Source organism: Helobdella robusta (genome assembly GCF_000326865.2).
Source record: "Helobdella robusta unplaced genomic scaffold HELROscaffold_9, whole genome shotgun sequence".
Classification (NCBI taxonomy): domain Eukaryota; kingdom Metazoa; phylum Annelida; class Clitellata; order Rhynchobdellida; family Glossiphoniidae; genus Helobdella; species Helobdella robusta.
Window position 1 is genome coordinate 5,317,611 of NW_008705512.1, and position 22,500 is coordinate 5,340,110.

Genomic DNA, 22,500 nt, shown 5'->3' on the forward strand with positions numbered 1-22,500 from the left:
TAGTAGTATTAGTAGTAGTAGTATTAGTAGTAGTAGTAGTAGTAGTAGTAGTAGTAGTAGTAGTAGTAGTAGTAGTAGTAGTAGTAGTAGTAGTAGTAGTAGTAGTAGTAGTAGTAGTAGTAGTAGTAGTAGTAGTAGTAGTAGTAGTAGTAGTAGTAGTTGTAGTAGTAGTAGTAGTGGTAGTGTGGTAGTAGTAGTAGTTGTAGTAGTAGGAGTAGTGGTAGTGTGGTAGTAGTAGTAGTTGTAGTAGTAGGAGTAGTGGTAGTGTGGTAGTAGTAGTAGTTGTAGTAGTAGGAGTAGTGGTAGTGTGGTAGTAGTAGTAGTAGTAGTGGTAGTAGTAGGTAGTAAGAGTAGTAGTAGTAGTAGGTAGTAGTAATAATAATAATAATGTTTACACAGTGACATGAAAAATCAGAAAGCCAAGGCAAGAGCGTTCGGACGGTTCAGAAAAAAAGTCAACTTAGTGAGCATAATTATTTCATTTATTATTCGGCCAGCAACCAAGCTATTGCAAAATTAACTTTTATTATAAAGTAGGAACACCACAAAAATATATATAATAACAACACTACCGAATCAAAATTTTGATCAACTTAACCTTAATCATTTAAAAATCTCATCCAAGTTTCTGAAGAGAGCAAAGAAAAAGAAATCTCCTAATAACGAGACGCCGCTTGCATTTGAAGACGGGAAAAGTACTGCACCGGCGACAAATTTTTCTAGTAAAAAAATAAAAAATAAAAAAGCCAAGTATGAGAAATCTAACGAGACAGCGGCGAAGAAGAAAAATTACGTGAACGGTGGCACACTCAAAAAAAGATTCTCGCAGAGTTTTGTTAGGCGGGTGCCGTCTGAAGTTGAGATGCAGGTTTTTGTCAGTAGTCAGAGGGATTTGGAAATTTCAAAAACTGTCTTCAGCGGTCCACACAGCCTCGAGACTGTTGACGTGTTTAATGGTAAACAACGAAAAATGAATTTAATAGACAGGCTGAAGAGTTTGTTTCGTAAGAGTAGAAAGCAGAAGAGTAAAATGTTTAAATGTACGCCAGTCAAAAGTCAATCTTTGAATAAACCTGTAGGTGAAAATTTTTTCAAAAAATTGCTACAATTTGATGGAAAGAAAATGAAAAAGATAAAGAAGAAGCGGTCAGACTTTGATTTGAAGCAACGAGACAACATGAGACATCAAAAGTTCAAGAAATCACTCTTCGAAAGTACTGAGCTAACCAGCGATGAATCGATAGCAGAGCAGATCAAATGGTTTCGATACAAAACCGGCCTAGGTGATGCCTACCACAATGAAGATGTAAAAAATTTAACTTACGAAAAACTAGAAAAAGGTTTTCCGAATATCGAGTTGCGCAGCGGAGCTTTCAAATCAAACGGTAGCCACCATCCAAACACGAAACGATATAAAAACCATCTGAAGAACGCGAAAAACTCGTTCAGCGCTCCCACATCAGATGCCTCTATACAATCTTCCATCAGTAAAGGCACAGAGAAGCACAAACAATACAAACAGGCCTTGCAAAGACCACACCGTAACTACTCCACCGAGTTTGACATTCCTTTTTTGACGTTAGAAAGTGATAATCCTGATTTCAACTCACTGACCATGACTACATATTCCTCATTGGACCAACAAACTCGCCACAAAATTGTGAGGGACGTGATTAACAACACGCAGACAACCAACAACAATTTAAAAAACGTGAAGTGGCGCTTGAATGACCGCGAAAGTTGTTCGGAAAAGTTTGAAATAAAGCTAAACCAACAAAATATTTTAAACAAAAACTCGTCAAACTCTCCTGAGAAGTTGATTTTGAATTCTAACTGCACAAAACAGACGGAAAAGCAGCCATTGAAATCTCACAACTGCAACTTCAGTCTCCACCATGACTTCCACTCCAATATGACGTCATCATCATTCCCAAAATCAACAATCCCCAACTTCATATACGTCAATCCGAGTGAAGAGGAGTTGTTCCAACCGACCGAACCTAGGCAGCAGTCGAACGAGTCGGAGCACCAGGAGTTGTGCTGCAACAATTCAGAGAGCTACCGACTTCCGAGATCAGCAATCAACAAAAACGCATCTCAAGGTAAAGATTTCACGAGTCAGTCAAAATCAAAAACAAGTTTTCCGTTTCGTTTGTGTTCGATGACGAAACGAGACAAAATTACGAACTCATCTAAGCAATCCACAGTCAACAAAAAGATCCCCGCTTCAGCTCAAACGAAAAGAACGAAAAAGTTGAAAGTTGGAAAAAATAAGAAAGTTGCAGGTTGTCATTACAATCCGGAAAACAATGGCTTTCTGAGTTTGCTGTGGATGAATAGGCCCGGAGACAATGGCAGTCATTTGAATAGCGGAAACGCTCGTGCACCAGTTAGGAAGAATGAAAAATCTTTTGAAAATTTTATCTCGCGAACAGACGCTCATTCGAATTCGGCAGAGGGATGTGGGGAGAAAGAAGTGGTGATAAGATACTCGACATTCGATCAGCGGGACATGATGTACCCATCAAACAACATCTCGGGAACTCAGCGACTGGCCGACCAATCATTTCCAGAGAGTTCCACAGCGATCAACAACAAACCGAACGTCCAGCGACGCAAAAATAAAAGAATCATGTTCAAGCGAGACCACGAAGCTATCATATTCGATGAAAACTCAAAACTCAACGGTTCGAAGTCGACCCAATCGTTCTTGCAAGGGGATGAGGACGACGACGATTTCTCTGGCCGAAAGCAAAACACGAGTCCGAACAACGCGAAAATTTTCTACTACGACCACTACAATCTGCAAACCAACAGACGGGACAAAAAATACAAACACCCAATGACAATGGGCAGAGGTCAAAGTTTGCGAATGGTTAAATCCACAAATTTTGAACAAGAGCTCAAGCCCTTTCAAAGAAACCAACTAATCGGGGGTGACGATTTTTATCGTGATTACGTACCACCGGCCGAAGTTCAAAGTTTACTTTCGAACCGAGTATTTGATTCGATATTCGACAGTCTATCGACACCGCGTACCGACAACGATTTATTCGAAAGTCTGAATCGGTGGAGGGATCGAAACTCGGTATCGCAGAGTCCTGAAATTGTGGGGCAGAATGCTGACAGAGGGATCAGTTCTTCCCCGAACGTTTTAAACATTGATTCTACAAAGTGAGTACCTACTCATTCTAATCATTTCAAAATCATCCTAACGGATAAGTCTCACATTTTCATTTGTACAATCATCAATAAATTATTTTTCGGCTCTGAATAATGCATGAAATTATAATAACTCTAATACTACTTGGGCACCTCCTTCCATCCATTCCACAACCACTAATTTAGACACGTCATATACAGCCTCTGCATTGACAACTACCAAATGATTGGAAAAATCTCCGATGCTAAATACGGCAAAGTTAGTACAGTTTTCCTCCAAAGACTCATTTCTCTCTCTCAGATTAATCACTATCTCTCGAATTAATCATCAAAAAATATATAAATAATATTTAATTTTATTCAATTTTAAAAGGTTTTATTCGCGAAAGTTACCGACACGAACAAAAAATGCACTATAAAAATGTTCGACAAGAGATATTTCCACGGATCAGATGGGGAAAGAGCATTCGACGATAGTTACCTGACAAAATATGTGCCCAACAATGCCAATAAGTCACCGTTCCTGGTTCATATTTTGGACATTTTTCAGACTAAGGTGAGAAGTGTTAATTACAGTTAAGTAATTTTACAATAATAATGTGTGTTTATAGTATTATTTTAATACTATCAGGCGTGGTAGTGTAATGGTTAAAGTGCCTGGCACTTTTGTGTCTGGGATCGGGTTCTAACGCAAACAAAATTATAGTTTTTATTGTAAATATATTATGACAATTTTTCCTTCATTTTTTTTTTAATTCAGATGCATTACTTCTTCGTGAGCGAATTCATGGACTATGGTAATCTAGAAATGGTACTTCTCTACCAGGGCTACTTCGAATATACACAGGTCAAGTTCTACTCGGCTGGCATTTTACTGGCCGTCCATTACCTGCACGATCAACATATCATTCACAGGCATTTCAATTTTTTTCATTTTTAATTCATTTAATTTTTTTTCTTTAATATTTCTTTTTCGAAATCACAAAAATTATTCAATCATTCTCCTGATGTTGTATACCGACTGAGAACCGACAGACATACATTTGATTCGATTAAACTCTACTTTTTGATTATTTTAAATCAAAAAAACTGACATGACTTATTGATTTCATTCAAATTTTATTTTCTGACAACCATAAACCGACAACTGGCTACCGTAAACCGACAAAATACCGACACGATCCTCTTTCAAACTTTTTTAAGGAATCTGAAACTCTGTAACGTTCTAGTAGACTCGATAGGATATCCAAGACTCTCAGATTTCGGTAGGAAGAAAAGCATCATTAAGAGATCCGACGATATTGTTACATCTCTAGGAGTGCCGAGTGACGATTTGGAAGGTACTGATCGGTTGATCGAGCTTATAAGTGAATGAATGAATGAGTAAGTGAGTGAGTGAATGAATGAATGAATGAGTGAGTGAGTAAGTGAGTGAGTGAATAAATGAATGAATAAATGAATGAATGAATGCAAAGAAATACCTAACCAAACAAGGTATGGAATACATAGCACCAGAAGTTTTCACGTCAGATGATAGTAATTACATGGTGGATTTGTGGGCATTTGCCGTCTGCATAGTTTACATGCTAACTGGGCAGGTATAATTATATATATATTTTTTATATTATAATTAATAATACTAATAATTATTATGAATGAATGGGTGAATGAAGGAATGAATGAATGGTTGCAAACCAGGTCAAATTAGTGTTGCCGGTTCCATACATATATACATACACACATCTATTTATATGTATATATATATATACATACATATATAATTATAATATATATTATAGCTATAATAATAATTATAATTATTATTATGATCGATTTTATTATACTTTATTCCCAAACAGTTGCAAAAGAACTGGAAATATTTAGTGGATTTTCTGGACGAGATTCAGAACCAGTACAACTCAACCATAAGCAGCCTATTAAAATCGGCTAGCATTTATAAAATAATAAAATTATTATTATTATAACTATTATTTATTGTTTTTAATAATAACAATAATAATAATAATTATTATTATTATTAATTAATAATAATAATTATTATTATTGTCCTACGACTTAGTTAACGAAGATCAACCCGTGCCTTAGATTAGGTTCGGGCTCAATGAAGACCGTTGATATCTTTAAACACCCTTTTTACGAAGTAACACCTTTATTCAATAGACACACTATCTCTCTCTCTCTCTCTCTCTCTCTCTCTCTCTATCTCTCTCGCTTTCTCTCTCTCTCTTTCTCTCTCTCTTTCTCTCTCTCTCTCTTTCTCACACACACAATATATATATATATAAATAATTTCAATTTTTTATAATTTAGGTGATAGATTGGTATCAATACTATGACAAAAAGTATTCAGTACCAGTACCAGACAGGGTAATTAACTAGTAAATTAATTAATTAATTAATTAATTATCATAATTAATATTAATTATGTTAATTATGATGAATGAATTTATATTGGCCAGCAATGCCGAACAGGTTACAGTCCACTAACCTACGACTTGTACCAAACCATACTCAAATCAATAAGTAGAGACACCAAAACCGAAAGCAACAAGCAGGAGCAGCAACAGAAGTCACAACAGCAGCATCAACAGCTGCAGAGAGCATCCTCACACAATGAAAAATCAAACCCCAACATTCCCAAACCCTTCTGCTTGACTCCAACTAAAAATTCACCATCTCGGTCGGCCAGTTTTAAAAGTACCTCCCCAGTTCATTCCGAACTCTCATGTAAAGACCACCACAAGAGTTATCCCAAGCAAGTCTTTCATAACCAATCGTCCAATGAAATTCTGTGCAATAAGTTTCAGCAAATTAACATGCATGGTTCTCAAGGTGATCAGAAGAATGAGAAAAGTTGCATCATGTTCACAGCCGCGAAAGTTTCGCCGAGACGTGAGAAAAATTTTGACAGAAGGAACTCTGTGTCTTCAACGCCTCGTTGTAAGGTTGATGACAAAAATTCTGTCCTCTCGTCGCCAATTTCTGATTTTTTAGTTCAACATTTATCCAAAGACCAAAAAGAACACATAAAAAATGACATTGATAAGAAATTGCTGAATACGTTAGAAGCTTTCGGTAATCCGACTGTGTGCATAGCGACGAATCCGAATATAAGCGAGTTACCGACTACGAAGTTGAATTTTCAAACTCCACATAAAAATCAATCGCTACCTTATTATCAATATCAGCTTCAACAGCAGCAGCAGAAAAAGGCGCAGCTGTTTGATCAGCAGTACCAGAACATGATACATAACCAGCTACATATGCAAAACTTCCTTCAACCACAAAACCTATCCATACCTTCTTATGAAATCACCTTGCAGCAACAACAATTGCAGCAACAGTTGCAACAACAACCAATTCAGTTACAAATGCCGCAATATCAATTTCAACCACCATATGCCTACCAACAACCACAACAACTTCAACAACCGCAGCCACAACTTCAACAACAGCAGCCACAACTTCAACAACAGCAGCCACAAATTCAACAACAGCAGCCACAACTTATACAGCGACAACAACAAAACGATCAACAACAACAGAACCAAGAATCCAACAAGCCAATAATTCAGGTAACACAAGGCGTCAAGACGAAAAGGTTCTCAAAGAAAAAGTTTCACAAAAAACCAATGGTAAGACGAAACAGAGCCAACTCTTCAACATCAGAAAGTACAGTCAACAGAAAGCTGCCTAAAAGAATCACAAAAAAAGCCAAACTGCAACAATCTGCGGCCAGTTTGTCATCGGCCAGCTTATCCAAAGCTTCTAGCAAATCCAGTTCCAGCTGTCAAAAACGAGTGCCCATCTCTGAATTTCTGATGTCAAGTGAGCAGGAGAAACGAACCGATTCGACTTCCACATCCTCCGAAAGTTCTCGAGTAACCGGACAGATGGAGCTGATGAAGAAAATGAAAAAGAGTAAACGACATTCCACGACACTTCGGTTACCGACTGTCGGACCGGTGATGGGCAATCGATACAAACGAGATCTTATCAGTAGTAAGCCGGTATCCGGATCTACAAAACCGATCATCTATCCGAAAAAATCCGTGTATTTTAGTTGATTTACCTTTTCATTAAATTAATTCGTCAAATTCAATTAATTATTTTTTCGTATTAAGACTTCCCCCAGTCATTATCAGCCAGTTAACTCATTAAATAACCCAATTATCCAATTGACTCGCTTTGTAGGAGTTTTTTCAAATGCCGAGATCATAAAAACACGTTGTTTTTAAATACTCTTTTTCAATTATAATTTCATTAATCCATTGGAAAGACACGCATAAATCTTTTTTCCATTAACAAATTTTTAAAAATTTTGTTAGAAAATTTAAAAACTTTAAAATAAAAAGAATTAAAGTTAAAATATTTTTGATATTATAAGAGAAATAGGAAAAGTAGGATGTATAACACACACGCACGCACAAACACACGCCAGCACACACAATCTTATAAAAAGAAAAGTTAAATCGGAATTTAAACAAGGTAAAAAAAAGGTTTAACAACACCATTAAAACGGATCTAACATTGAATAAAACTACATCACTAGAAGCTGCGATTAAATCTTAAAATAAAAAAAAATCAGAAATTCAAAACAATTTTTTATGTTAATTATATAAGTATATAAATAAATATCTCTAGACACACACACACACACACACACACACACACACACACACACACACACACACACACACACACACACACACACACACACACACAATATTGGAATAGATATAATTTACTACCACACGCTCTTGCTACAGTTTTTTTAAAATACTAAAACAAAAACTCATTTACAAAAAGTACCCCCAAGAAAAGATTAAAAATAAGGTAAGGTACATCTAATCGCCGACATCTCTGTACCTAATCTGCCTCTCTCCTTCGTTCAGTAAGATTAGGAAACATTTCCACAGTAGCCAGGCTCCTAATTTTTTAATTTGACTTTTTGACCAATTAGAAGCCGGACCATAGACTTGACCCTTGCATACATTGGTCAGATTCTCGAGACCTAATTCGGTGTTAAAAATAGAATTGATCAAATTTTAAACAACGAAAAGACTAACAAGAATGATGAAAGAACGGAAGATTGAAGAGAACAAATGGATGAAGTAAATGTAATTATCACACAATTAAACTTAAAAATATAAATATGTGGCCGACCGATGGCTTCAATCATACAGGCCTCCCTCGTGAATGACTCGACTGGGATGGCATTTTGGAAGGCACACAAGGAAACCACGCCTCGATCCGACCTCCAGATCTCAAGAATTTTCGCCACCTTCTTACTGGTCACCTAAGTTGATAGGAAGAGAGAAAGGCAAACGAATGAACCAATGAATGAACAAACGAATGAACGAAGAAAAAATTAATAAAAGAAAAAGTCAATGAATGGAATGACAGCTTCCAAACAGACACCAAGACAAACATCACAAACATCAAATGACCTTGGCATTGAACTTCGACCTTTGATTGGCCGCCTCTTTGAAGTGTTCATAAGGTCTCGCTTTTTGGCCTTTGCCCACATAGAAAATGGACTCTATGAATATCAGGAAGGCTTTCTTTTGACCTGCAGAGAAAAATTTAAATTGAATAAACCCACCCAAACAATCAATGAAGAAACGACAAAAGAAAGCCAACAACTAACCAATAACTTTAACTCTCTTTGGAATATTCTTCGAGACTCTGGGATCAACCAAGATGTAATTAAAACAGGATTTCTTGATTCCTGCCCTCCACTTAGCCGAAGGTCCTGGGTTCAAAAACGGCCTCGACATATCCTGCTCTAGGCTATCCATCAAGGAATGATCCAGAGATTGACTACAGCCACAACACATGTATATCAGCTCCAGTGACGGATCTAAGTATGTATGTATGTATGTGTTTGCATGTATGTATGTATGTGGGTATGTATGTAACAACGTTCGTAATAATAAAAAATGAAATAAATAGATGGATATTACTGACCGAAAGTGTACCATTTGACAAAATTATTATTATTATTGTTATCGTTGGAAATCCCGTGCAGTTTGAGAAACATCAGCTTGGCTAACTTCGCCTGAATTACTTTACGAGTCGAATTTATAATGGGGCCGATGTTGACGCTGAATTCAAAAAGCCGTGACCTAATTTCCTGATCTGTCATTCGCTGAACTTGATCTAGTAACTCTTCAAATGACCAATCGGATGGCTCGTCTGCGTTTGGTATGGATATCTGTAGGGCTACATCAGCTGTCATTGGTTGGTTTAGGATGTTGCTGGCTAAGTTGCGGCTATTTATGACTTTGTTCGGGGTTTCCGGTTTATTTTTAGAACTACTATTTGGGGTTACCAGTTTATTTTTAGAACTATTATCATAATTATAATTATTAATGTTGTTATTTTTATCGTCGTGTTTGCTCTTTCTGTTTTGGCACTGCTGATTCAGCTCAAACTTTTTGATATAATTGCCGCTGTTTGCCTCATTTCTATGATTATTATTATTATTGATTTTACTATTATTATTATTATTATTACTTAAACTATCATCATCAGTACCACTGATGAACGATAATGATGAAGAGTCATCAACGTACGCTCTGTTAAGTTTACTTTTACACTTATTGCTACTACTACTACTACTACTCCAACTACTACTACAATCGCTAGTGATGCTGCTGCTACTACCACAGCCACCGTTACTATCGCTTTTACTATTTAACGTAACTGATTTTTCAAAGGCGCTGTTTAGTACATTCACGCAATCCTGATCATCATCATCATATTTGTAATTATTATTAATATTATTATTGTTAAGGACGTTGTTATTATTTTTATTATTAATAATGTTTTTATTATTTGCATCATTATCAACACCACGATCATCATCATCGTCATCGCTGAAGAGAGATGTTGATTCGGAGAGGACGTATGCATTACTGCTGAACACTATCTTCTCAAATATGCCGTCTTTATTATCATTAACCTTATTAATGTAATTAATGTTATTATTATTGTTAATGTTGTTATTATTATTATTATTGAGGGGCAGTTTAAAATATTTATTGTGATCAGATATGTATCTGTCAATGTCAGTCTCTGCCCTGTTATTATTGTCATTTTGGTTGACGTTAACATTATAATTATGATTATGATTATTAGTAGTAGTAGTAATAGTAGTTGTGGTAAAGGTAGTAGCGATGACAGCGTTTTTTAACGTGAGTGAATTTTGACTAGAGCCACCAACGATGGCAGCATGATTAGTATTAAAAGTGGTGATAGTAGTAATGTTTGTAGTATTAGTAAAACTATTTATATTAGTACTTGTAGCTCTAGTATTAGCAGCAGCAGCAGTAACAGTAATAGAAGTAGCGACTGTAGCAGTAGTAGAAGCAGTAGCAACATTAAATAAAGGTTTTGTGAATATTTTTTTAGGAGATTTAGGAGGCAAATAAGGAATACACCCACTCGTTGAAATCTGGCAGACGCCATTTCGTTTTTGTTGCAAAATATTTTGCTGTCTTTGCTGCTGCTGTAGCAACAAAAGATGATGTCTGTTTTGTCTTTGTTGTAATTTTAAAAATATAGAATCTTTCGATAGAGATCTTTTTCTATTCGCTGTCCCTCCCATTGTTTCATCTCTGTTGAATACATCGAGATTTTTTTGTAAAGATGGCAGTTTAATGTGCCTAGAAACAGTGTTGCCATCTTCTGAAACATTCTCAACCTGGCTGTGATCATCATTCTTATAATTAGCAACGCAATTTTTAACGACTGTGCCACCAGTATAATCACCATTGGCATTATTATCACTGAAATTACTCTTAATCTTGTGACAATTACTCATCTTTTTTCTATTTATAGAAATTAATCTTTTTAACTGATCTATTTCCTGTGGGCTTAGGCCGATAGTTTTACCATCTGGTTTTAATGTATTCGATGTCTTAGTAAACTTGATTGGTGATATATTGGTGATGCGGTTGTTTATACTATTATTATTATTATTATTTTTATCATTATTATTATTAGTGTTGTTGTTATGATGCATGTTATGCTGTTGATCATCTGTTGACACTGTTGATATCTGAGGAGATGAAACGAGAATCTTATGTAGAAAGTGAGAAAATTGAGAAAAAATCTTTCTATATTTGAAGTATAAATAAAATAATATAAATATTTATTTTATATAATGATAATTATGACCAAAAAAAAAGAAAAAACTCGACTCACTTTTGACATGGAGGACTCTGTGATGCTACCAAGCGACTCAGAAAAATGAACTTTTTTGAAGTTTTCTTAAAAAATTTAAAACTAAAAATCACATAAATAATTTATTTAAAAATTATTTTTTAATACTAACAAAAATAATAATATTAAACAACAATAAAAATTATAGAAACCTTTGCTCATAAGTTGATAGTCTTGTAAGAACTTGATACAATTTTTACATTTAGATTTCGACACCCAGTAAAATGCATTGAGGCCATCAGAATCCCTGATATTAGGGTCTCCTCCTGATTTGACTAACAACCTCAACACCTCACAGTGGCCAAACGAAGCAGCAGTTAGTAGCGGAGTTGAGTCACCATCATTTGGACTGAATAATAAATTTAAAATGCCATCATAATTCAACAAATAATTTCCTAAATTTTTATCTAATACAATTGTTCTAATAGAAATGTTTAATAACCTTAAATTAGGGTCGGCACCATATTTGACTAGCAGACGACAAGTTTCAAGCTGATTGTAGCCGGCCGCCCACAGCAGAGGACACATCCCCACAACCACAAAATTAGCATTGGCTCCTTGCTCTAACAAGGATTCTATGACGCTATCAAGTGAAATATTGATTATTAAACAAATAAATAAATCGTTTTTAAATTATTTAAAATAAATTGTGAAGAAATAAAATAATTAAAATTAAATTATTAATAAAATGATGGTTTTCTTTTCTTGCCTAATATTTTTCTTTTCTTTAGTTGCCGTTAATAGTTGATAATCTAACGATTTGAGCATGATTAAACTTATAATCCTAACTTGATAAAAGTACCGACGCACCAGAAATGATTTTTAATTAGTTCTTAATTAAATTCTAATAACAAATTCATTATTTGTACATTTTTGAATTACCCTCGTTTACTTTTAAATGAAAATTTTGATTTGAACTGCAAAGATGGTAAATTATAGAAAAAGAAATTGAGTAAATTTTTGTGAAAAAAATTATTTGTTAAAATTAAAATTTGCCATTAAAATTTACTAATAATTAATTTAGTTAAAATTAAAAACTTTTAATAAAATATGAACTTTAAAAATTACCTTTGCAATGCTACAATGTTTCTTTGTTTTAGCTGGAGCGTTCAAAATCAACTAATTTCTTGTTTGTTGTTATCATGGAGAGTGTGTTTCTGATTTATTTTTACTGATTTCTCATTAATCGGACTTGGATTTTTTTTAATTATTTATAAACAGTTAAATTCAAAATGTCTGAAAAGAAATCTTCAACTGAGAATTTAAATAATGGCGATAGTGTTCATTCGCTCGTGACAATTTTTAATGGCGTGAGAATTAGTTTATTCCTGGAGACTGGGTTAATGAAGAAACTGGCCGACGTTCCGGTGAAGTTAGAGATCCGGCCGTCGATTAATTGCAGGGCATTACTTGAAGTTTACAAAGGTTTGTAGCTAGATGCTGGTTTTTAAATGTTATTCTGAAATTTTAAAAGCCACAATTCATTCAAAATTTTTTCTTTGTTATGAAATTTTAATTAAAAACTGGTGAGTTAGGTTAGTTAGATAAGAAACGTTTTTCATATCCACATAGGACATTACAACATCAATTCGATAGAAGTGAATAAGGATGCAGAGCTGGCCTGCATTGGAAAATTAGGATTAGTGCTGTCACTTTCCTCTAATAATGATTCATTCTTTTTCAAATTTCAAAATGATGGAGGTATGCAATTTTGTTGTATTTTAATGCTAATTCATGCTAATATTTATTTGTTTTAAGTGATTAATTATTTAAATAAAAATGTTTAAACTAAAAATGAAATTACACTTGGGTGATCAGAAAATGCATTGTTTGAGAAATCTCTCAGAAATATCATATCAAAAAAGTTGGATTCAGTGTTCAACCAGAGAACAGACCCGACATCTTGCGAACAATATTTCCAGGTAGATTAATTGTTTTATCTTTGTTTAGTCCATTCAATATAATTCTTATAATTAATAGATGAAATGTTCCTAATTTCAACACCCCCAATGCCAGTTCTATGGTTACCTGTCTCAACAGCAGAACATGCTGCAAGACTTCATTAGGACTTCAACTTATCAAAGGGCCATAGTCGAGAATTCCATAGATTTCCAGGATAAGGTTGATTAGAGATTAGTTTAAGTTATGTTCTAAATCCATATTATTCAAAATTAGTAGCAAAAAGTTGATGGTTATTATTCATTCCAATTAAAAATTGTCTATTCAACTCATAAAAAATAAATTTATTCTTTCACAAGGTGGTGCTAGATGTAGGGGCCGGCTCAGGAATTCTGTCATTCTTTGCCATACAGGCAGGTGCCAAAAAGGTTTATGCCGTGGAGGCGTCCAACATGGCTGAACACTGCCAAGTTAGGAATTAGGGATTAGTACTTCAATTCATAGACATGCTTGTTGATGTGATTGTTGTCATTGCTTGTGATGCCACTCTTGTAATGTTGGTGTTTGTTGGGAATTTTTTTGGCTAAAATCTCTGGCCCGAATCATATATTCTTTTTAGAATTGAATGTGTTGAACTGTTGTTAATTTTTTAACCTTTTGAAAAAGTTAAATGAATGAATGAAAATGAACTATTTAATCGATCCATCAATCCATCCACTAACTAACTATGCATTTCACGGATCGAACAAAACAGTGCCTAGTTGACAACAATCTAATGGCCGATCAAATAATCGTTCTGGCCGGGAAAATCGAAGAGATAGAGTTGGAAGAAAAGGTTGACGTGATAATATCAGAGCCAATGGGTTACATGCTGTTTAATGAACGAATGCTTGAGACCTTCCTCCATGCGAAAAAGTGGCTAAAGCCAGGGGGTAAAATGTTTCCATCGCAAGGGGATCTCCATATTACCCCTTTCTGTGACGAGGGCCTCTATATGGAACAATTTTCTAAGGCTAATTTCTGGTTGGTTGCTGTTGTAGGGTGGGCTGTTTGTTTTGGCTTGGGGTTTCTACCATTTTGTTTTATTTTTTTCATATTCATTTATTTTTCATTATTCATTTAGTTAATTTTCAATTTTAAATAATTTATTTTCTCTTTACTTTCTGTGCATTTATCCAGGCAGCAGTTCTCCTTCCATGGTGTTGACCTGTCCAGTTTGAGAGAGGGTGCCCTCAGTGAATATTTCAAGCAGCCTGTTGTGGTCAGTTTCCTTATGTGGCTGCTGTTTGCTTGTTTGTTTGTTTGCTTGTTTGTTTGCTTGTTACTGTGTCTTATTGTGTGTTTAATTTAAACACATACATGAATCAGACACACACACACGCATACACACATTCATGCACTTACACAAACACGTGAACAAACCTGCCATCTACAGGACACATTCGACTACCGAATATGTCTGGCCCCCTCCCACAAACATACCGTCGACTTTCTAGCCAGTGAGGAATCTGACCTGCATGACGTTGACATCCCAGTTAGGTTCAAAGTTCAACAGTCTGGCATGGTCCATGGGCTTGCTTTCTGGTTTGATGTTGCTTTCAATGGATCTCAGTTAGTGGTGTTTTTTCCCCTGTATTTGTTGTTTGTTTGTGTGCTTAATTATGTTGTTGGAGGTTTGTGTTGTCCTTGTTGTCATGAACGAAAACTTGTTATGGTTCTTATTCATGTTTCAACTTTGTTATTTTACGGTTATTCTAACGTTTGTCTGTTATGTAACTTGACACACACGCGCGCGCGCGCACACATACGCACAGGTCAGTAATATGGCTATCTACTGGGCCGACTCAACCCCTGACCCATTGGTACCAGGTTCGATGCCTCCTCCTCCAGCCCATCTTCGCCAGGCAGGATCAGATACTGGCCGGCAGGGTACATCTAAAGTCTAACATGAGGTTTGAGGATGATGATGGGGATGATGATGATGATGATGGGGATGAAAACGAAAAGATGAAAATAATTGATAATTACGATTTTTATTATCTGTCCAATACTTTCCCTGCCATCACATTCATCCATCCACTCATCTGTCTATTCATCCCTCCATCCACTATTTACTACAATCGCTAACTGACCAAATCAGGCAAAGTTACGATGTGGACATAGAGCTGTACATTGAAGGGCAGCAACATAAAATCTCTCGAAACACCCTAGACCTCAAAAACCCGTGCTTTCGATACACGGGCCAGCCAATCACGGCCCCGCCTGGCTTCAACAAACTCAGCCCGACTGATGCCTACTACGACCAAATTGATGCTACAACTGGTTAGGTTTGATTGATTGATCGACGGCCGTAAGGGTGGGGCTAATTATATTACTTCCAGGTATGAGGTTGATGGTTAATTGGTTTGATTCGGAGGAGTAGATTGATTGATTGAATGATATAATCAAATGACCTATTGATTAATTGATTGAATAGTTAATTGATTGAATAGTTGACTACCTTCAGCAACTAATGTTAATTATCACTCACTACCTCCTCCATAGATATAACAACAATGGAGCACCAATCAGCCATCATGCCAACGCCACTAGCCAATAGTTATTCGGGGACAGGCGACGGAAGTGACATCAGAACCCAACATCAACATCAGCAGCAGCAGCAACAACAAAATCTATTACCTCAACTCATCAGCAACAATCTGGTTGTTGATGGTAACACCATATTACTTAGTAATAATCTGTCTATAGGTTGGTTGGCAGATGTGTTTGTTCGTTTTATTGCAAAGGAGTAGGAGTTCTTCATTAAAAATCTTACCAACGCATTTCTTACTGATTAGAATGTAAATTTTATCATGTTAGCACAGTTGATTATTTTTAAAAAGTTAGCACAGTCGATTATTACAAATAATTTTTTTACTGTTTTGAATAATTAAAAATATGCTAATTACACTCGTATAAATTATGCAAATTACACAGCCAACTTAGCCTGCGTCAATCCGGGCTCCATACCAGCTGCTTCCATAACACCTATAGGCTCAAATTTAAATGCTCGTCTGTCAATGATGAACAACATCAACAACAATAATAATTCCGTATCTATAAATAGCCTGGGGAATTCCAATCTATTTTCGTCCAGGGTGAGTTCTAAATTTTAAAATATGCAAATTTGTTTCTGTAAATTAGCACGTAGACTGATGACTTAAGTATGCCAATAAGGCAAGATGATCAGGAAAATCAGTTGTTTAACTTTCCTATTCACTACATCAATCAGTCAGTCAATCACCTACTAAACACACCAATCAATCGCTAAACAAACCATTCAACCACTAAACAAACCAATCAGTTCATCTACCTAGCTACCAACCAACCAACCAATGCCACACGCAGCTCTTCCCAAACATAACGCTACCAGTCGAGAACAGCAGCGTAAGCATGGACACGGGACTGGCCGGCCTGTCCAGCAGCACATTTCAACTCAGCAGCCACCTCATGATCGGCGACTACGTAGTGCCCAACCACAGCCTCATCATGCAGCAACAGCAGCAACAGCAGCAGCAGCAGGCTAACAACGGCATCTCTCCCTAATTCCTAATTCTAAAATTAACTTTGTGCTTTATCCATTATGCCGTTGATTGCTCGTTCTGTCGTCGTGCTCGTTCGTCACTGCGTTTCATTATTATTATTATATTTTATTATTATTATATTATTATTATATTTTATTACTATTATTATTATATTTTATTATTATTATTATTCATTCTTTCTTTCTATTATTTGACTGGTGTCTTTATGTAATCATATGTTTGCAAGTACATTATGATGTGTTTATATATATATAGATCTTATATAAATAACCGTATTCGTTTACATATGTATGTATATATATAAATATGAACATATATATATATTTATATATAAAGAAAGAGAAAACAATCGATGAATGAAGGAAGAGTTAATCTTTTGGTCCTCATAGTGCTGTGTATCATATAGTTTTTTAAAATTTATCATATATATTGTTCGTTTTTTAAACATGTGTATGTATGCGTTGGTATAGTAGTACTTTGTGTGTATTTGTGTTTGTATTTGTATGTGCGTGTGTGTGTGTGTGATCTCACGTAACTGACTTCAATTTTCTATTGCGTGTAGAGGTGGGTCTTGCTCATTTCATTGGTTTTGTTCTGTTAACATTTATTCATCATCATCATTATTATTTAATTATTATAGTTATTATTATATTATAATTAATTATCATTGTTTATTATTACTAATTAAAATTGGCGGGTTTTTTCACCTAAAACATTGCGGTTACTTCCCGCTTAGTTGTACTAACCAATTAGAGGAAATAATTTCATTGGTCTGCTGTACATCGCTACCATGACGTCGTCGTTACGTCATAATGGTCGTACGAATAATAATAACAATAACAACAACGGTAAAAATCGTAGATTGATTCAAATCAACGAATATTCTGTTGTAGCTATGATATTTCATATTTCTATAATTATTTGATAAATATAAAATCATTATTGATTTATTATTGTTTAATAATAATAATTATTATTATTATTATTGCTCTTGTTAATAGCCAAGCGTCTTTAAGTATTCTGTCAGCCAATCATAATAAAAATTCCATAGGCATTCGTATTATATTATAATAGTTATAATAAAATTGTAGTAATAATATAATAATATTACTATTATTATTGTTGTTATTGTTATTATTATTGTTGTTAAATAGGCACTTGTATGTCAGTCTGTGTGTGTGTGTTTGTGCTTGTTTCGCGTTTATATACAGTTAAGTAAGTTAATTCTTAGTACATTACTTCAGTGACAGTAAACTAATCATAATAATAACAACCATAATAATAATAATAACCGTAATAATAATAATTTTATTATTATGGTTATTATACACGGGCGATATTGTGTTGAAAGAAAGAAACCGTTTTGGAAAAATCTATCGGTGTTAATGTTTTTTCTTTGTACATCATGGGATCTTTTTTCCTCTTTCGTTCAGTAACTTCTTGTACTCCTAAGAAATTAAAATATAGAATAATAATAATAACAATAATAATAATAACAACAATTGGAAAGCTACCTTGTTACACTTCTCCAAAGATTCAAAACCTTTTCTGGCGTCTCTATCATCGCCATCATCATCATTATTTTTATTACTATTATTACTGTTGTAGTTGTTATTATTGTTGTTATTATAGTTATTATTGTTTTTTTCAATTCCTTTTTCGTCTAAGAAGTTGGCTTTGATGAAAATTTCGTTCAAGTAACGATTGTACCCCTGGCAAATAGAAGCAACATCAGTCAGAATTTTTCAAACAAATTGCAGATAGATTTTTAACCAAACGTTTTGGGATTTTCTTTTTTGATATTTTTTTTCAAATTTTTGTGAAAGAACGAACATTTAGAGATCGCTATTATACAAATATGCTAATGGAAAAAGAGATCCCTCCAACCTGATTGGTCAGCTCCTCATTTGCATATCTGCCCTCAAGCTCTTCCCACTCTGACTTCAGCCAATCAGAAAGGAATGGATAAACTTTCAGAGAATTGGGATGGCAGACTAGTGAAGTACTGAGAATTATTAAATATTCGCATCTTGCCGGTTCGGTTACGTTTATTATCGTTGCAGTTATCTTATCTATGTTGACGTCTTCGAAATTATTATTATTATTGTTTTTGATGTTATTGTCGCTGACGTCATTGTTATGATCATTGATTGGGCACACTAATTGGACCTGCAGTACAAGTAAGAGTCATCAAGTTACATTACGTTAACATATTTTCATGTCATAAGTTTGTTTGTATTTGTATGTTTGTTCACGTATGTGTGTGTGTGTGTCTTGCAATTGTTACAATAACTATTGTGTGTGTGTGTGTCTTGCAATTGTTACAATAACTATTGTGTGTGTGTGTGTCTTGCAATTGTTACAATAACTATTATAAATAAACGACGTCATGATTATGACGCAATTATAGCTATAAAAAGAAAATGAATGACCCGGGTTTTTCTTCTTTTATCTGGCCCGCATTCATCTCCTCCATCCATCAGCATCTCTACAAATGTATTCTCAACTATCTTCCATTCTTTCCACACACTTTTAAATTTTAATTAATTATTAAATTAATTATTATTTTAATTAATTTATTAATGATAACCATACACGCACAATGACAATATACAAACACACACATACACGCACACATACAGACACGCACGCACACAGACAGACATAATAATTTCTGTTATTATTAGTGTTAATGTTATTATTATCATTATTTACCCTATGACTCCTTTGTAAGCATTCCATTTTAAAGACTGCTCAACTTGAGTGGCATTCTTGAATGGACACAGGACATACATGTAACTGTTGTTAGGAAAATTAGTGAAATTATTTAGGAATGTGCAAAATTATGGAATACCCAAGAAGAGAATATTATAGTGTAAAAAATTGAAATGAATTTGACTGATAATATATAAATGAATAAATAAAGTAAATTATATAATAATAATAACTAAATAATTAATAAATTGAATAATAGTAGTTTTTATTAAAATCTTTAAGTAATAAAAATTAATTAACTAATTAATTAAAAATGTATAGCAATCAGGGGTATTCTATTTACTTATGAATAGTAGTATTGAAGCATTTATCTTTGAGCAGTAGCAGATGTTCAGGTCCTGAAACATTGGAAGGTTGTGCTGTTGACTTTATCCTATTGTTGAAATCTCTGTTGAAAACTTGGTTCCTAAAAAATTATTTGTATTATTATAATTATTATATAAATATATAATTATATCGATAGTATTAATGATAATTATAATTGTAATAATGATAAGACTAAAATAAGTTGCTCTTTTACTAGCAATATTTCTGTAATATAGTTGTATAGAAATAGCTTACAACAAACTTATTGGTATGTATGTATAAGTATTTGTATTTAATATACATTGTATGAGTACATGTATATACATTGTATAGGTATGGAAAGGTTTCTAAAAATGATTACAGAAGAGAGTTAAATAAAAAGTTATTTGTTCAACTAGGCATTTAACCACAGTACAATCCTCTGAGGAATGTCAGTAGAGTGAATAAGACAATAATAATAATATAATGATAGGCCCTTAGGAAAATTTAGAAGTGAATATCTGAATAAAAAAAATAACTGTGTTGTAATGGGCTCTTTGACAACTTTCATCTGTAACCTTACGGCTGTATACATTAAATTAATATTGATAAATATAAAATAAATTAAATAATTGAATATGGAAATATTATTAAAATAAATATTTGAAACAATAAATGGAAAATTCAAGCAAGATCTTCCTTTAAATTTAAATTTTTAAACTAGACTACTTTTAAAATTTTAAATAAAACTTATTATTAATATATTTTAATAATTAATTTTTAAATTTATTTTTTAAAAGGAATCAACAAAGATGAAGATAACCATTCGTATTTGAAATGGAAAGTAAAATGATGAAGACGCTTATTAATGATAACTTGTATAATTTGGTGTCAATTAATAAGATTGTCACACTGCACATTAGTGACATGACGATTATAAATCCGGAATTCTGCCTTTTCACAGGGTTTAATTAAAGTAAAACTTTTTGTGTTTACAAATTAAAAGTTAATTTCGTTAAAACTTTTTTACAAATAATTTTAAGGAGCTTCATTTTACTGTTGATCAAACTCAATATACATATAGATCAATTACTATATAAAATGAATATGTTTTAGTCTATATATATGTCACTAAATTACATTTATGGCAAGTTTTGAATAAGATGTTATGTGTTTATAGTGGTTTATTTGTAAGTTTATTATTTAAAATTTATCAATGATTCACAAATATCAGAAAAAATACTATGAAGAAGATGGTTGAAAGGTTATAAAGCAACCACTTCATCGACGTCATCGTTGGTGTTACTGGATGACGTCATTATTATCATTATCAATACCACCATCATCATCATCATCAACATCGTCATCATCATCATCTTCATCATCATCATCAGTGTTATCATTATTATCATTGTCCTTTTCATGTTCAACGCCATCACCAATGTTCTTGATAAATTGCATTTCATTCATTCATTCATTCATTCATTCATTCATTCATTCATTCATTCATTCATTCATTCATTCATTCATTCATTCATTCATTCATTCATTCTTCATTCATTCGTCAAATGATTTGTCCCTCTATCCATCAATCAATCCATCAACCAATTAATTTATTTAAAATCGTCAAGAATTTCCTCTATTCATACATTTTTTTTCATTCATTTATTCATTCATTTGTTGTTCTACCTGTCCGTCAATTCACAATCATCCATCCATCCATCCATTCATCCATTCATCCATCCATCCATCCATCCATCCATCCATCCATCCATCCATCCATCCATCCATCCATCCATCCATCCATCCATCCATCCACCCACCCACCCATCCATCCATCCATCCATCCAATCCATCCGACCATCCAAACCTCTATCCCCAAATACTCAATTGCCTATCGCTTTGTTACCATGACGACCAATTTGATTGGAAAGCATTGAATGGATGGATCGATAGATGAAAGATAAACGAGTCAGGCGTGTGCAAGATTGTCCTCCTCCTCCTCCTCCTCCTCTCTCTCATTCCCTTCTTCCTTCTCTCTCTTCTCTCCATCATCTAATTCCTTTTCTCTTTCATCATCTCTGTCATCATCATCTTCTTTTTCTTCTTCTTCTTGTCGTCATCAGCGGAAACAGGTGAATATTGATTGATGATTGTGTTAAGAAACGAATGGGAAAATGAAATGAAAATGAATGAATGAGTGAATGAATGAGTGAATGAATGAGTGAATAAACAAATGAATGAATGAATGAATGAATGAACGAATGAATGAGTAAATTAATGAATGAACCAAACGAATGAACGAAAGATTGAATGAATAATAATAAGGAACTAATAAACGAATCAATGAATGAATGAACGAACATAAAAATGAATGAAAGAAAGAATAAATGAATGAATGAAGAAAAAACGATTGAATGAATAAAAAGAAAGAAGAAAAAAGAAGGAGCAAAAGGAATAAAGATAAAAAGAAAGTCGGAATAAATTGATAATACGTGTTTGATGTCCTGGTTTATGACGTCACACACACGTGAGAGGGTGAATG

The 22,500-nt window shown here is 34.0% G+C and overlaps 5 protein-coding genes across 5 annotated transcripts; 3 read left to right on the top strand and 2 right to left on the bottom strand.

Moving 5' to 3' along the window:
- Window positions 1-3,910: 3,910 nt before the first annotated feature.
- Window positions 3,911-4,102, top strand: HELRODRAFT_70857 (hypothetical protein; the record flags this gene model as incomplete). Its single annotated transcript, XM_009032929.1, has 1 exon — window positions 3,911-4,102. A coding segment is annotated over one exon (192 nt), but the record flags the coding sequence as incomplete, so codon positions are not given.
- A 261-nt stretch (window positions 4,103-4,363) lies between these two features.
- Window positions 4,364-4,766, top strand: HELRODRAFT_71206 (hypothetical protein; the record flags this gene model as incomplete). Its single annotated transcript, XM_009032977.1, has 2 exons — window positions 4,364-4,487; window positions 4,657-4,766. Coding segments are annotated over 2 exons (234 nt in total), but the record flags the coding sequence as incomplete, so codon positions are not given.
- Window positions 4,767-8,030: 3,264 nt separating this feature from the next.
- On the bottom strand, window positions 8,031-8,984 carry HELRODRAFT_70669 (hypothetical protein; the record flags this gene model as incomplete). Its single annotated transcript, XM_009032902.1, has 4 exons — window positions 8,031-8,197; window positions 8,350-8,482; window positions 8,634-8,755; window positions 8,834-8,984. 4 exons carry the CDS (start codon window positions 8,982-8,984, stop codon window positions 8,031-8,033), a joined length of 573 nt encoding a protein of 190 aa, XP_009031150.1.
- A 3,570-nt stretch (window positions 8,985-12,554) lies between these two features.
- On the top strand, window positions 12,555-15,638 carry HELRODRAFT_108777 (hypothetical protein; the record flags this gene model as incomplete). The annotated part of the gene is made up of 10 exons (XM_009033378.1): window positions 12,555-12,837; window positions 12,985-13,113; window positions 13,231-13,334; window positions 13,429-13,533; window positions 13,671-13,781; window positions 14,066-14,334; window positions 14,491-14,572; window positions 14,747-14,922; window positions 15,126-15,263; window positions 15,452-15,638. The coding sequence occupies exons 1-10, from the start codon at window positions 12,645-12,647 to the stop codon at window positions 15,636-15,638; spliced, it is 1,494 nt and encodes a 497-aa protein (XP_009031626.1). The 5' UTR covers window positions 12,555-12,644.
- Window positions 15,639-18,298: 2,660 nt separating this feature from the next.
- Window positions 18,299-20,960, bottom strand: HELRODRAFT_189974 (hypothetical protein; the record flags this gene model as incomplete). Its single annotated transcript, XM_009033379.1, has 8 exons — window positions 20,779-20,960; window positions 20,495-20,540; window positions 19,957-20,076; window positions 19,611-19,697; window positions 19,328-19,424; window positions 18,783-19,064; window positions 18,410-18,607; window positions 18,299-18,343 (listed from the first exon to the last, which is right to left on the bottom strand). Exons 1-8 carry the CDS (start codon window positions 20,882-20,884, stop codon window positions 18,299-18,301), a joined length of 981 nt encoding a protein of 326 aa, XP_009031627.1. The 5' UTR covers window positions 20,885-20,960.
- Between the last annotated feature and the right edge of the window lie 1,540 nt (window positions 20,961-22,500).